This window comes from Dermochelys coriacea, chromosome 20 (assembly GCF_009764565.3).
Source record: "Dermochelys coriacea isolate rDerCor1 chromosome 20, rDerCor1.pri.v4, whole genome shotgun sequence".
Taxonomy (NCBI): domain Eukaryota; kingdom Metazoa; phylum Chordata; order Testudines; family Dermochelyidae; genus Dermochelys; species Dermochelys coriacea.
The window spans coordinates 4,246,235-4,262,069 of record NC_050087.2 but is presented as its reverse complement, the minus strand read 5'-3'; the positions used below and the strand labels follow the sequence as shown (position 1 = coordinate 4,262,069).

The window sequence follows — 15,835 nt, the reverse complement described above, 5'->3', positions numbered from 1 at the left end:
TTCAGGAGTTTGGCCACCTTAAACTTAACATCTGGGAGGGGATGTTGGAGAGACAAGCCAAGGGGTGGCGTAGGGTGGAGGGAGATGGGTCAGGACTGGAGAGGTAGAGTTGAGTCACCTATGGAAAGATTGTGATCAAAACTGTCAGTGGAAGCAATCACTCAGAGGGTGGGCGTAATAGGAGATGAGTAGGCCAAGGATGAAGTCCTGTGGAAATACTGCCCACAGAGTGACAAAGATGAGGCGGACCATTTGAATGTGAACCTGAAGGGCTAATCAGAGAGACGGGGGAGGAGAAGACAGGACAAGATTTAAAGGAAGTGTGATATTAATGATGTCATAAGCAGCAGGGAACTGAAGGAAGCTGAGGGTGCAGCAGGAGCAGGAAACTTGATGAGAGCAGTTTTGGAGAAGTGAAAACGGAGGAAGCCAGACTGGCAGGACGCCCAGGTTAGAGTTTGAGGAGAGGATTGTGAGGTGGGGAGAGATGGGGCAATAATTGGCAGTGTCAATGCTTTTAAGGACATGTTTGTATTTTGAGAAGAACTGACCAGAAGAGAGCAAAAGGAGAGAGGGAGGAGGGGGAAAGCAAACTTTTTTTTTTCCTCCAGGAAGAGCTTCTCCCAGGATAGGTTGACATGAAACTTCACCACCACTAAGTTGTTGCCATCTTAATGCCAGCATTTAAACCATCCCATTGGGTAGAGGTGCACTGTGAAAAGTTCAAGCAGGGGACACATAAGGTGGAGTTTGAAATGTGCTAAAAGTGAAATGATGTTTTCTGGAGGAGGACATGTGCAAATGTCAGGGTGCTTTAAATGCAACAGGCTCACGTTAATCTAAGGCTATGTCTACACTACAGTTTGTCAGCATAATCTATATTACTCAGGGGTGTGAATAAACCACCCTCCCCCATAGCGACATAAATTACACTGACATAAGTGTTGGTGTGGCCAGCGCCATGTTGGGGAGAGAAGCTCTCCCATAGCTACCGCCGCTCTCGGAGGTGGTTTTATTATGCTGACGGGAGAGGTCAGCATAAAGCATCTTCACCAGACATGCTGCAGCAGCGCATCTGCATCAGTGCAGCTGCGTTGCTACAGCAGCACTGTATGTGTTGACATACCCTTAATCTGTGGTTCTCAACCTGTGGCCAGTGGGCCACTTGTGGCCCAATCAGCACACAGCGGCAGCCTATATGACATCCTCAGGTCCATACTGGTAGTATATATATTGTGTGGATGTAGCCCACATAACACACACACAGCTGCATATGCAGCCCACAATGGTAAATGGGTGGAGAATGACTGCCTGAGTCCATTGTCAATAGGAAGTGAAGGGCTCCTTGCTTCCTGGTACTTCATCTCCTTTAGGGGACAGATAGTGTTAAATAGCAGCTGTTTTTGTTCAGGCCTGGTCTTTTATTTAACCAGGTGATGGGGATAGCAAGAACCTTCTCCTGGTTGCCTCTAAATGTATGACTGAGACTACTATCAAGGCTATACAACACCAACTTATTCTTGTAGCATGTCTTGCATGCAAATGGTACCCGCTCTGATTCAAGCATCTGGGACACGCTCACGTTTATCATATATAACTCTTAAAACCAATTCCTTTAACTATCTTGCTGATAACACCTTTAAATATTAAAATTAGATTGTAAGCTCTTTGGTGCAGGGACTGTCTTTGTTCTGTTTGTACAGTGCCTGGTGTAATGGGGTTCTTATCCATGGCTGCGGCTCCTAGGTGCTACCACAATCCAAAAAAAAAAACAAAAACAAAAAAACAACCTTACAAAGAAATAACATTAGTTGGTGAGTATGGCTTATTATTTATTTATATTAATTTGTATTCCCATAGTATCTACAGACCACAGTCCAGGCTCAGAACCCCTTTGAGCTATCAGCTACAGGTACATAACTGAAAGATGCTTCCTGACCCAAAGAGCTTACAAGCGAAGTCATGATGCAACATCAAGGGGATTACAACAGACAGACATGGAATGCAAAGCAAACAGATAATTTGTGATTAACGTAATAAGCAGCAGTTACAGCACACCCGCTTTCCTAGCTATTATCAAGTGTTTCAGAGCTAAATGGCCTGTCTTCTCCTGAGAGGAAATGCAAGCAGTGAAAATAGACTGGTCAGTTTTGCTGTAGCTCTTTGCCGTAAGTTTGGGCTTCAGACTTACAAACTAACACTTTGCTTATTTTATTTTTGCAAAAACGCTAGGTCTGAGTTACCTACCGTTGTTTAGTATTCAGAGTGACTGAGAGGGAGAGAAATGGAGAGGTGTTAGCAAATGGGGAGATGTTTTCAGTTAAAACTTGAAGTGAGATAGAGGAAACCTGTTTTAAGTGGCAGGAATGTTCTGGCACCAACACTCCCCAGCAGTGCGCAAGGAAGGCCGAGCCTAGATAGCTGGTGGAGATGGATGAGATTGTGGAGTGGAGGCGGCAAGGGGCCTGACTCCATTGCCCTGCATCTTGTGGCACCAGTGCAAAGTGCTGCTGATCTGACCTGCTAATGTCTTGCACTTCAGTGGTGGAAACAATGGTACAAGGTGTGGTGCGGTGGAGAATTGGGCCTGAGGTCTGTGAAGTCAGCTGAGCAAGTGCACAGAGGATTTTAAGAATGACAGATTTTGAGCTGGCTCCTGGAATGAACAGCCAGCCAGGAGAGGAGTTTGAGAATTGGGATTGACTGGCTTATACTTCCTACGTGTCAGAGGGTGGGCAGCAGCATATCTTGCCCATATTGAAAGTGGAGTATTGTCTTATCCGCCTTCAGATAGTGGACTTCGTAGGACTATTCCCACCCTCCCATTTATGAAGGAATATAAATGGCTATTCTGAATTGTAGACAAATTAGAGGTGTCCACAAGAATGTAGAACTCCAGCATTACAGGATCAGGTCTAACGTTGCCCAGATAAGATGCAGCATGGTCCAGTGGCTAGAGTGCTGGCCTGGGAGCTGGGTTCTGATTTTGCCTCCGCTACTGACTTGCAGTGTGACCTTGGAAAAGTCACTTCCCTTCTCTGGGCCCCTTTTCTCCCTCCCGCCCCTCTGTCTGTCTTATCTATTTAAATTGTAAAAATCTGGAGGCAGAGATTCTCTCCCGCTATGGGTTTGTGCTGTTACTAGCATAATGGAGGTCTTTGCCTTGGTCGTGGTCTCTCGGTACCACCTCCTACTATTACTACTTCTTCCTTTATAATCCCCAGTCATCCTCCTCTTTCTGTTCAGTTCAGATACGTGCCTTTGGTTTATGTGCTTTGTCATCATGCTGCTCGGTTTATGGAGTCACATCCAACTTGTGATGTAGTTTCCAAATAGACGGTTCTGAACCTAATTTGTCAGCCATTGTGAAAAGAGGCTGGACATGAGGCTCCGGAACCAAACTCTGTGACTAGATTTCAGCTCTTGTAGTCCAGCAATGCAGGCAAACCCCCTCCCTTGTAATAGCAGGTGTTTTTTTCCAAAACAGAAACGCAGAGAAATTAATATATTCAAGTGAAACCCTGTTGGCTGCATTTCAGAGCTTGCATTCCATAAAGGCGGCTTCAGTTAGCTTGCAAAGAAATGTGTGTGTGGGGGGGATTTTACATCCTTAACTTGTAAAATGACCTTGGTGAAATGGCTTGTCTTCTTCCTCTGTAAACCCAGCTGTGCACTTGATAAAAGCAGGGCAATAGTGCTGAATACCAGGAGTCTGAATGGAGTTTTCCCCAGGAAATAGCTACCCAGAACACCTGGCTCTTCCATACCCTCCCAGCAACATGCACCAACCAGAGGCAGAGCTCTGTTACTGAAATATTACCTGCGACTCCAGGGTAAAGAGCATTTGAGCTAAACGCCCCCAATAATGTCATCTTACACCAATAGGTTTTCATACCGCTTAATAGTAATTCACTTAAGCAAACTCAACTCCCTTCTCCTTGGTGGAAAGCTTTCCATGCCTTAGGTCTGAACTCTGTTGGCCTCCTGAAACTGAACTCTCTTTCCTGACATTTGTTGACCTAAGCTGATCATAAATAGTGCCTGTCCCACTGTAGGTAAATGCCTTCCTGACATCTGACATTTTCTCCTGTGTCATGGCAGTTCCACACGCCAGTCACAGGGAGGAAAGACTTCTATAGCCATTTTGTTTCCTCGCGTGTGGTTGTTTTTCCCCTCCACCACTCCTTGTGGTTTTCAGTTGCTCTTTAATCTCACTATGGAAGAGGCACAACGCTACCCTGGGAATGTACATTGGTAGGTGGGTGTGGAGATGATCTTCACCCTCGGAGATGGACATTCTGGGCTTTACCTTATGTACATTCTGCAGTATAGGATCAGAGGTTGTATTTCTAGGTATACTAAATCCTGCCTTGAAGCAAGGGGATGGAAGGACTAGATGACTGGCTGAGATTGTCCCTTTCAGCTGAACATTTTTATGGTTTTGCTAGTGGATGCAATCATTGGTGTTACTGGTAGCTTTATATAACGTAGCAGTTCTAAGAGATCAGAGACAGCTTTGAAAGATTTCATTAGTAACTGACCATACATTTCCCTTTGAAGAATTCCTGGAACACTTTGTTGCTTGTTTGACTCTGTCAATTGTACAAGAGAGTCTTAGTTGTGAATCACTAGTTGTCTAGGAGCCGTTAATGGGAAATATAAATGTGCTAATGGTGAATATAATTGTATATGTTAGAGCAGTGGTTCTCAAACTTTTGTACTGGTGACCCCTTTAACAGAGCAAGCCTCTGAGTGCACCCCCCCGTTATAAATTAAAAACACTTTTTTTTAAAATGTGTTTAACACCATTATAAATGCAGGAGGCAAAGCGGGGTTTGGAGTGGAGGCTGACAGCTTGCAACCCCACATGTAATAACCTTGCAATCCCCTGACGGGTCCAGACCACACTTTGAGAACCCTTGTGTTAGAGCTTCTCGATTTTTACCAAAACGAAACTTACAACTCCTCATCTTCCTGAACTGAGCAGATGAATGGCGACATGAAAGGTCAAAGCATGAGAAGATGGGACTTGTCAGTGTACTGTGTCTTAAAGAAAGCTGGAGATAACACATGGGGTCACAACCTCTTGCTATCTCTTGGTAAGTCATTAAGAGTTTCCACTGGAGATGCTAGTTGTGAGTCCAAGCATTTTTGAGGACCTGTTGAGCTCTTTAAGCTTTGGCTGTCTTAATGATACCATTCCTATAAATATTTAAACTTTTTATTACACCATACAACATGTAAAGCTGACCCTGTTACCCGGGTTGCATAGCACAGGAATGTAATGGCATTTAAATGATTAGAACTCCCAGCCTAGGAGCTCTTAACATAATCCATGACTGCTGCGACTGAGAGGTGAAGAAAACTGCTTTCTTTGGATGCTGTTTGTGATCTTTCTAGTGAGGATAACTCCATGCAGTTAACCATATCAGTATGATCACTGGACCAGAATGCCTGTCTGTATGTTCAGTTAGTAATCAAAGGCTCAGAAGGAGCTGTGCTTCTGTAACCTATACAGCCTTCTTAGTAGCTATTAGAGAGAGCACTTATCTTTGGTAGTGATGTATTGCTTGTTTTACACTTGGCTAACAAGTGGGTAACTGTAGGAATTCTGTGCTTGATTAGACTAATTCTACCAATATGGCAGTACAATAGTCCAGAACTGACTCTGTGTAGCACCTATTGGGATGTGTAATATTTCTAACAGAAATTCGGAGTCCAGGTTAAGTAGGGTCCCAAATAGCTGGGGTCCTAATAGCTTTGTCAGCTGCTAAATCGGATCTGTAGCTATTATAGACTTGCTAAATATTTGGTGCTGTGAAAAAGCAGTCTGTGATGTAACAGCAAACTGCTTTACTGTCTCTTAACCTGATGTTAGTTCCAAGTTGTTATATAGAACTCCAGATGTTTTCCACCTGTTCTAATGCAGTGATGACTGGATGTTTCATTATGGAGGGGTAAGGCTGGTGTTAGGATGGTTGCACCCAGGGGAATTCTAGCTCAGGGTATCTTTCTGTAGGAAAAATAGTCATCACTGTTTTCTAATGGGATGCCTGATCTATAGCAAAGATTGGTTCTTCATCTGTCCGTTCTGCAGAGAAACATCAAGCCAGGTCTCTTAATTGGATTATGTAACAATTGTGTAAAGTCTCTTGCACGTTCCTTGATGCAGCAATGCTGTGTTTCCAGCACCCAGGTATCTCCCTGGTATGTTTAGCTGGTTGTGTGGGCAGATGATTGCTACAGCAATATATCCAACAGTTGATGATGATGTGGCATAAGTTTTATATACACTGGGTGTGGGAGAGCCCCTAAAATCTAAGAATTTACTGTAATGTGTTGTGCATGTTCCTGGCTGTTTTTCCCTGGTGCCGTTCCCCCATCCCCTCGGCTTGCTAGGGATACTAACAGGTTTCAGAGTAGCAGCCGTGTTAGTCTGTATTCGCAAAAAGAAAAGGAGTACCCGTGGCACCTTAGAGACTAACAAATTTATTAGAGCATAAGCTTTCGTGAGCTACAGCTCACTTCATCGGATGAAAGTTTATGCTCTAATAAATTTGTTAGTCTCTAAGATGCCACGGGTACTCCTTTTCTTTTTAGGGATACTAAGTATCTTTCATTGTCTTTCTACTTTGTTTCAATGTGAGGATTAGTATGTATGTTCTGTTGGTGTTTTCAGTTCTCCCCTGATGCACTTACTAGGAGTGCGAGTCCATGAACAAATAGGCACCTGCTCAAGTTAATTCCATAGCTGACTGGCATCGTTAAATATTATTTGCTTCCCTAAAATTGTCATCTTTTGGGGTTAAATTAGCTGGAGCTTCTGCGGTCTCGCACTGTAAGGCTGACTCTTGGCGCCAAGAGATGGGCTTGTAGCTGTTGGTCTGTAGCAGATATATATAATCTATACATATAGGAAAGGAGGACTTGTGGCACCTTAGAGACTAACAAATTTATTTGAGCATAAGCTTTCGTGAGCTACAGCTCACTTCATCGGATGCATCAAGTGCACCTTTTCTTTTTGCGAATACAGACTAACATGGCTGCTACTCTGAAACCTATACATATAGGGCCATACCAAATTCACGGCCATAAAAAAACGCATTACGGAAATCTGGTCTCCCCCTGGGAAATCTGGTCTTTTGTCTGCTTTTACCCTGTGCTGTGAAGATTTCACGGAGAAGACCAACGTTTCTCAAATTGGGGGCCCTGACCCAAAAGAGTTGCAGGGGGAGTCCTCAAGGTTATTTTAGGGGAGGGTGCAGTATTGCCACCCTTACTTCTGCATTGCCTTCAGAGCTGGGCAGCCGACGAACGGCGGCTGTTGGTCGGGCATCCAGCTCTGAAGGCAGCGCCCCACCAGCAGCAGTGCAGAAGTGTGGATGACAATGCCATACCACGCCATCCTTACTTCTGCACTGCTGCTGGCGGTGGCTCGGCCTTTAGGGCTGGGGTCCTGGCCAGCAGCCACCGCTCTCCAGCTGCCCAACTCTGAAGGCAGCACCACTGCCAACAACAGTGCAGAAGTAAGGGTAGCAGTACCGCAACCCCTCCCCACAATAATCTTGTGACTTCCCCCCCCCCCCCAAACTTCTTTTTGGGTCAGAACCTCTGAAATTTCACAGTGTTGTAATTGTAGATTTAAATAGCTAAAATAATGAAATATATGATTTTTAAAATCCTATGACTGTGAAATTGACCAAAATGGACTGTGGATGTGGTAGGTCTCTAACTATATACATTGCTACATGGCCCTTGACACTGTAGTATGTGAATATCTAATGGAAGGCAGGGATGGTGATGCATGTGGAATGGATGATAGAAATCAGGGCATTTAAAAGAAATAAAGATAAGATGTCAATGCATCTTACAGTGAGGGGCGGCTGGACTGCAGCCAGCAACTGCCCAACTTGCCTTCTACATGGGTTTCTCTCTCTAAAAGCAGCCACTTCCTGTTATGATAATGATGGAATCAGATGGAGACTGGTTACTTTTGCAGCATTTTGGGGGGGGGAGGGGAACTCATGAATATTTCATCTACTGAAATCAAAGGGTTAAAACTTTGCTCAGGGGGCAAAATGGTAAATGTTTGACTAGTCCAGCTCTCCCACAGCAGACTTAATGTTCAGCAAAAAAAACAACAAAAACATGTTGACCTTTAAGGGTCTGACTTAACCCTCCTCTACCTTTCTTCCCCATACTCTCTACGTTCCCCTAAAGTAGTTGAAAAGTAAAGTAGTTGAAAGGGGTGTCAAGCAAAACTTAATATGCTTTTAAACTGTTTTTAAATGAACTCCCAGTGTGGTAGAAAATTTCTCAGCCTCTCCAAAGCAAGGTCTGCAGTGATGTTAAAGTCTCCGCTCTAGGGCAGGGCAGCCCCCACCGACATCGATCTGTGTGTGTTGGGCATGGTGGAAATGTATGCCACAATGTTCCTTCACTCCTCCTCCAGGCTCCATTTTTGTCAACAGGGCACTGAGTGAAACTCTAGCTCACAAAAGCTTCTGCCCAAATAAATTTGTTATTCTCTAAGGTGCCACAAGGACACTTTTTTTTTTTTGCTGATACAGACTCTCACTGCTACCACTGAAACCTGTCAAAAAGTCTCCTATCTTACAATCTGCCACATGACCACACCTGAGATAGGATGTTTCAAAACAATCGGAGCTTATCTCCTGAAAGCAACACATGGTCCCCAAAATCTCCTGTTCCACTAATAAGTAGCACTGACTGCTAAATTGGATTAGTGACATTTATTTAAAAAAAAAAAGTAACTCGACTCTCAGGCCCAGATCCTCAGAGGGATTTAGGTGCCTAACTCCAATTGAAATCAGTAGTAGTTAAGTGCCTGAAATACCTTTTGAACATCTGGGCTTCAGACTCTTTGAAAAGTACAATGTTACATATGATTGGAAGGAACCTCCTGGCTCACTGAGTTGAGTCCCCTGCTTATCGCAGGCAACCCCATCATACAATCCCAATAATAAATTTACCAAGCCCCATCTTAAAACAAGCTAGCTTGCTGGCCTCCACACCTGTGTTCTGTTAAGTACAATGGCTTCCCTCTAAGGCTGTAGATATTTCTAAGAGCTGACTTGCTCATTGCAGTATGGGAAACAAATAAAGTAGAGCTCTGTGTAAGCTCGAAAGCTTGTCTCTCTCACCCACAGACATTGGTCCAACAAAAGATACTACCTCACCCATCTTGTCTCTCTAATATCCTGGGACCGACGCTGCTACAGTGACACTACGTACATGAGAACCGAATAGACAGTCTGCCTCAAAGAAGTTGCAAGCTGAGATGCGGAGATAAGAGGAGATGTACTGGGAGACTGAAAGGAGGTTTAACTATGGCTGTATGCATAGACTTTTTTTGTCACTTGTCTCAAATGTAATGTTATCATGGAGAAGGCACTTTGACTTGCATAGGTTTGTGGCTTGTCAAATGTGTCATAACTTAAATTATTCGAGCTGTCTCCCTGCCAGTGCAGGATTGTTCCCTCGGGTACAAATTCTGGCGTTCTTGAACTGTAGACTGGACAAAAGTTACAGTAGCATCAGATGATAGATTCACATAGTGCATTGGAGATGAGATAGAGGACACTGAGCTGGACCGATGCAAATGGCTGGGCTTTGCCTTGGGTTTATTTTGATTTCACTACCTTTGTGTCCTACAGCTGCAATCTCTTAATGTGGGATTTGTCTGTGCCCAACGTAATCATCCTCCAGCCAAGGTAGGATGTCTGTGCTAAGAGGTGGCGTGTGTTTCATGTTTGTGGTCAACAGCATGCTAGGCAAACTGGAAAGAAGCATTAAATAATAAAAACTATTGCATTCCCCAAGGCATAAGGAAAGTGTGTGAGCCATTGCACAGTCTCGATATTTGTGTGGAAGCAAAGTTTTGGAAACTCTCAAATACAATTTAATTGACAGTGGGGCTTCTACAGTTGAGCTGCCGTGTGGCCCAGTGGGCATTGGCATGGGTCTGAGACAACCTTGGTTTTCATTTTGGCTCTGATATTGACTGAGCAAGTCACTTCCCTTCTTTCTGCCTCAGTTTTCCCCCCAATCCACCCTAACCTTTGTCTTGTCTGTATAGATTGTAAATTCTCTGGGGCAGGCACTATCTTATTATGTGTTTATACAATGCCTAGTACAGTGAGGGGCCTTGACCTCAGTTGGATAGCTAGGCATTTCTGTAATGCAAATAATGGACAAAGGAGAGAAGAAAATAAGGGCAATCCATCCAAGATTTTTACGCTGGAAAAACTCTCATCCCCAAGTTTGTCTGTGTGAATGTGACATATATTTTAATACCCAAAAAACTTTGCTTAACCAGGAAATGGACTGTGTGTGTGTGGGGGGGGGGGGTGTTCGTTCGCTCTGAACTGTCTAGACTGTTTTTCCTCCCCCTATGGTTGTAATGGTATCAGTGACCTTAGTCTGAATAGGGCCTCACATTCCATTCAATCTTACCCTAAGGGGCAAAGTATTTTCTGGTTACTTTGCTAATCTAGCAAGTTGAAATTCCCTTGTCTCATCCAGTGCTAAGTGTGAGGGGTTTGTCTGTTTATGCAACACCGCCCTGTCTTGTGAGCAGAGCTCTGCTTCTTTCATTGGTTTGACTTCCTCTGACCCATAGAACATTCTTTCTTGAGCCCTGCCTAAGCAAGGAAATTTTCTGGAAGAGCTATTGTGGAATGCGTGACTCCCCCCCCCCCCCCCCCCCGAATGAAGTATTCCCCACTTGGTACTATTCCAGAACAGTTTATTCTGCAATAGCTATGCTGGTTGAGTACTCAATATAGACAAGCCTTCGAGCAGCTGCTGCCTCGATTGCAGTATCGCCTCTGTAAGGTACTATTCCTGGAGATACCAGTGTATTGCATTGTGGGCAGCTGGTGTTTGGCGGAGGGCTTGAGTGGCAGAACTGAACTGAAGGGGGAAGCGTCTTTTCATTTTAAAAAAAAGTTCCGCTATTATAGCTGCACTTCAGCGCTCTCCACCTCGAATGCATCATGATTTGTGTGTGTGTCAGTAACAGTCATGTATTTGCAAAGAATTGTCAGGCTTCTCCAGCAGAGCGCTGTATCAGATTCTGAGAACAGGTCTCCAGAGCGTCCCTCCTGTCAGTGCTATTGACAGCTGATGAAGTCTGATAGACTTTTAGCGACATCAGCTGGGATTTTCTAGAAGTGCTTAAAGCCTGGTTTACACCCCAGATTTTTGTAGTGGTAAAACTCTTTCCATTAAGGGTGTAGTTCCCCCCCACACACACACCCCAACTGATGATAATTCTACCAGTACAACCCCTAGTGTGAATGCAGTTTTACCAGTATAGCTTATTCCCATGTGGGAAAGGGAGTAAGCTATACCAGTTTACCAGCACTTTGATAGTAGTATAACTGCATCCCTGCTAGGGGCACATATGCTGCTGTAGTTAAAGTGATTCACTTTTTGTGTGCTGACAAGGCCTTAGGGCAATGGTTTTCAAACTTTTTTTTTCTGGCGACCCACTTGAAGAAAATTGTTGATGCCCATGACCCAACAGAATTGGGGTGAGGGCTGTGGGATAGGCCGGGAATGAAGGGTTCAGGGTGTGGGCTGGGGCTCTGGGCTGGTGCAGGAGGGGGTCTGGGCTATGGGTGCAAACTGTGGGGTGGGGCTGGGGTTGAGGGATTTGGGGTGCAGGAGGGGGCTCCAGCTGTGGGGGGTGCTCAGGGCGGGGGAAGGGGATTGAGGCATGGGCTTACCTCGGGCAGCTCCCAGTCAGTGACACAGCAGGGGTGCTAAGGCAGTCCTGGCACCATGGACTGCGCTGCACCCTGGAAGCAGCTAGCAGCAGGTCCAGCTCCTAGGTGGAGGTGCACAAGCCTAGCTGTGCTGCTCTCACCCGCAGGCACTGCGACCCCTCCCCCCATCTCCTGTTGGCCGGGAACTGGAGTGCGGAGCCAGTGCTCGAGGTGGGGGCAACACATGAAGCCCCATGTGTTTCTCCCTTCCCCCCCCCCACATCAGGAGCTGGACCTGCTGCTGCCCACTTCCACACCACCACAGTGTGGTGTTGGAACAGGTAGAGACTAGCCTACCTTAGCCAGGCAGCGCCACCAACAGGACTTTTAATGACCCGGTCGGCGGTGCTGACCAGAGCCACCATGACCCTGTGCCTTCCATTCCACGACCCAGTACTGGGTTGCGATCCACAGTTTGAAAACCACTGCTGTAGGGAGTTGGCCTGTTTAAATTCATTGGGACTTGGGATACCTACCTACCTTGGTATCCCTTGTGGGGTCCTACTTGAAATTATTGGGTTGGGGGGGGGAATCCCTGGCTTATTGTAAATCTGACAGGTCAGTGAGGTATCCAGATGATATGTTGTGGTACTGTTGGAAAAGGTCACTAGCAAATGTTGCTTTAGACCCTCCAGTGACCCAGCCCCTCGCAGTGGCATCTGAGGCAAACCACATTTGTAAACAGCCAATGACAAATGAGGTGTAGAAATCGATGATCTAATAATGATTTACTGGTAATTTCTACTAATAGGAGTTTAAATCTTCTCTATTGGAGTTAAGGGTGCTGAGAAATGTCACTAGCTAATGGAAGGTGCTGTGATTTTGTTTTTTGTTTTGTTTTAAGGTCAAAAGGAACCATTGTGTTGGTTTAGTCTGACCACCTGTGTAACAAAAGCCATAGGATTTCTCTGTAAATTAATTCCTGCTTCAGGTTCAATAGCTGTGCTTGAACAAAAGCATATCTCTTTGAAAAAACATCGGTTCTTGGTTTTTGAAATTTCTTGTGATGGAGAATCCACCACAACCCTTGGTAATTTGTTCCAAAGACTGATTATCGTCACTGTGAAAAATCTGCCCGTTATATCTAGTACGAAGGAATGTCTGTCTAGTTGGGTTGCCATCCTCGATTCCATAAAAGCTGCTCCATCTCCATGGCAGCTCGGTGGGAGGATCTTCTCTTCTGGTGACTCCTGGATATGCTTGCTTGCCTGGATGTAGGAGTTCAAATGCCTAGAGCCCTGCAAATCTGCAGAGATCTTCTTTATAGCCGTGGACCATGTTTGTGGATTGGATGTGGGTACAAATTTTTGTCTCCGCGCAGGACTCTACAAATGCCCAAAGCTCCCACAAGCATGATGGTACCATTCACTCACATGGCTGGCTAGTTGGCAAAGATGGGTTGGTGGTTTGTTGTGCAGCATTTATATTGTTGAGTGCTCCCAGTAGATCCAGATTGGGGCCTTGTGCTAGATGCTCCACAAACTCAGGCGTAGTCCCTGCTCCAAGGAGCACGTTCTAGGGGTTGTATTCGTGTTACCATAGCTCTTGTTGGTTGTTTGTCGTTTGAACATAGCAGTGATGGCTCTGAATTTGAAAGGGATTGACTTGACTCCGGTCTCCCAATGAGGGGGCAGAGAGGGACGAGAAGTGGTTCAAAGACGCTGGGCCCTGAGGGAAAGGCAAGGTGAATCATCCCTGCCCTTCCCATCCCTCCCACCCCCAAGGTAACCTAGCAAACTCTCTAGCTTTTGAAAAATGCTGCCTGCAGCAGGTGTCAGTGTTGGGGGGGGTGGTTTAAGACCAAGCACAACTCCTTTACGAGCTGTCTGCACATTCTTCCTTGGCAAATGTGATGGTGTGGGACAGGCGAGTTCAGTCCTCAGCCTGTCCGATGGAGACAGCTATCTGTATGCACAGACTGACCGCAGAAGCAAGAATTTATCTAACTTTTTGAGCTAATGGAAGGGGCAAAGTCGATGTGGGAGCTATGACGTATGTCACTTCCGTGAAGGTTAATGGTTTGATATAGGACGGGCCTTTTGCATGCACGCTATACGTTTTAAAATAAAAAATCAGAATGGATAAAAATCAGTTGTTTTTTTAAAAAAAAAAATTAAATTTAAATACACTTTTCTTTTAAAAAGAAAACCTATTTAAAATTTAAATTGGCAATCTGTATTCAAGCTTTAAATTTACTGTAATCTATTAATTATTTGAATGATATTCAAGCAGTATGTGTTGGGTGCTGAATTTTCACTGAACTGGTGGTAGTTTGAGTGCTAAACTAGCTGTAGGCAGCTGTGGCCTCTTCTGCAGGTACAGAGTATTTTCTTCCCTTGGGATTATTCAGCTAGTTCAGTTCAATGACTAGTTTGTTCTTAGTTGAGAAACCAACTGGAAGTTGAGAAAGCAGGGAATCTTGTTTTTCCTCTTTCAATCTATGAATAGAAACAAGGTGTGAAAGGATGAGATCTACTAGTTTTTAAGATCTTAAAAGACATGGTGATTGGAAACAATTCAGTTCGTTTTAAATGCAAAACATATATTTTGATAAAAACTTTTTCTTGCCTATCTAGCACATTTAAAGTAGTCTTATTTAATTAATAAAAACAAGTTTAGAATTCAATTAAAAATGCTCCCAAAAATATAATTTCCATCTAAATGAAATTAGACAATAATCAGTTGGTAAACTGTGAACGGTGCATTTCTTATTTTCTAATGCTATAAAAATGTAAAAACTTCAAAATTTAAATTAAAGGTATGTTAAGTTACACAGGTGCTTAATAAGTGTGTATAGATTGTGTTATTCTCCTGGTTAGCAAAAACTACCAAATATAGTTTGAAGGCTATATTTAGTGGCAAATCAATACAGTGTAGTGGTTATCAACCAATGAGAATCAGTTTGTCTTTAGTAAAGTTATTAAAAAGTACAAATGCAAAACAAGATTAAAATGGGTTTAAATCAAGGTTTCCTGGTTACTGATTTTTGAATCTGTGATTGGAATCTGATTTAAATCAGCCCAACCTGATATACGTGTATAAGTATGTACATAGTTCTTGTTTTAAACAGGGATCAGCACAAAGTGCCTTTCCAGGAGCAGCATGCTGAGGCATTACCAGTGATTGCTCCTTTGAAGCTCATGAAAGCTCAGTGTTACCAAATTAGTTTGGTGGTATGAGCTCTTGCACCATGGCTTATAAAAACAAACCACTCACTGGAAGCTGGTACAATTGGAGTCCCAGTTTGGGTTGTGGATAGCTGCACGGGGGTGGATGTTGCGGCTGTGGAGGTGGTTGCCTATGGCTCCTGAGGGTCAAGAGGGTGACTGGCTATTTTTTGCAGCATGACATTAATGTCTTTGTTCACTTACCCATCCTCCCATCTTGGAGAATGTGCGCTGCAATGTTGGTTGTGTGCCATGGGGTATAAAGGTAGTAAAATAGGCCTGTTGTTAAAGGGGATGTCTCTGCATTTAAGCCACATACTGATGATGATTTGAAGCAGGGAATTGATCGTATTTAGATGGGCAGGGAGGATGATGATGATGATAATAATAATAATAAAAAAAAAACTTGCAAGAATCAGTCTTTGGGTGCTGTTCAGAATCGCTTGCTTTATGCCCTTTTTGTACAGCTTGAAGATGGGCGTTAGATGGAGGGAGTTGTGAGGTGTGAAATATCAAAATGACATCTCTGTGCTGTCGGAGCCAAAACCAAACCTGACTGACAAATCTCTGTTGCAGTGATGTTCTAGCCCTGCCCATATTCAAACAGGAAGAATCAAGTTTGCCTCCCGACAACGAAAACAAGATCCTGCCTTTTCAATACGTTCTGTGTGCAGCCACATCCCCTGCAGTGAAACTCCATGATGAAACACTCACCTATCTCAATCAAGGTGAGGCTTTTCTGTGGGGGCAGGTGGAAATCGGCTCATTGGCTCACATATATTTATTTATTAAGGGGTCTGACTTTCATAACGTACTCTTAAAAACTTTCACCCTTCACATGTAAACCATCTTTGTACTAAAACCCAAGCTGTTTCG

The 15,835-nt window shown here is 44.2% G+C and overlaps 1 protein-coding gene across 3 annotated transcripts in view; it reads left to right on the top strand.

Annotated features, from left to right (window-relative positions):
* The window catches only part of TFCP2 (transcription factor CP2), a 38,309-nt gene that overhangs the window by 3,708 nt on the left and 18,766 nt on the right, over positions 1-15,835 (top strand). For all 3 annotated transcript variants that reach the window (XM_038378425.2, XM_038378424.2, XM_043506598.1), the window contains exon 2: positions 15,536-15,687. In XM_038378425.2, the coding sequence (XP_038234353.1) occupies positions 15,536-15,687 (152 nt within the window). The remainder of the gene's footprint in view (positions 1-15,535; positions 15,688-15,835) is intronic.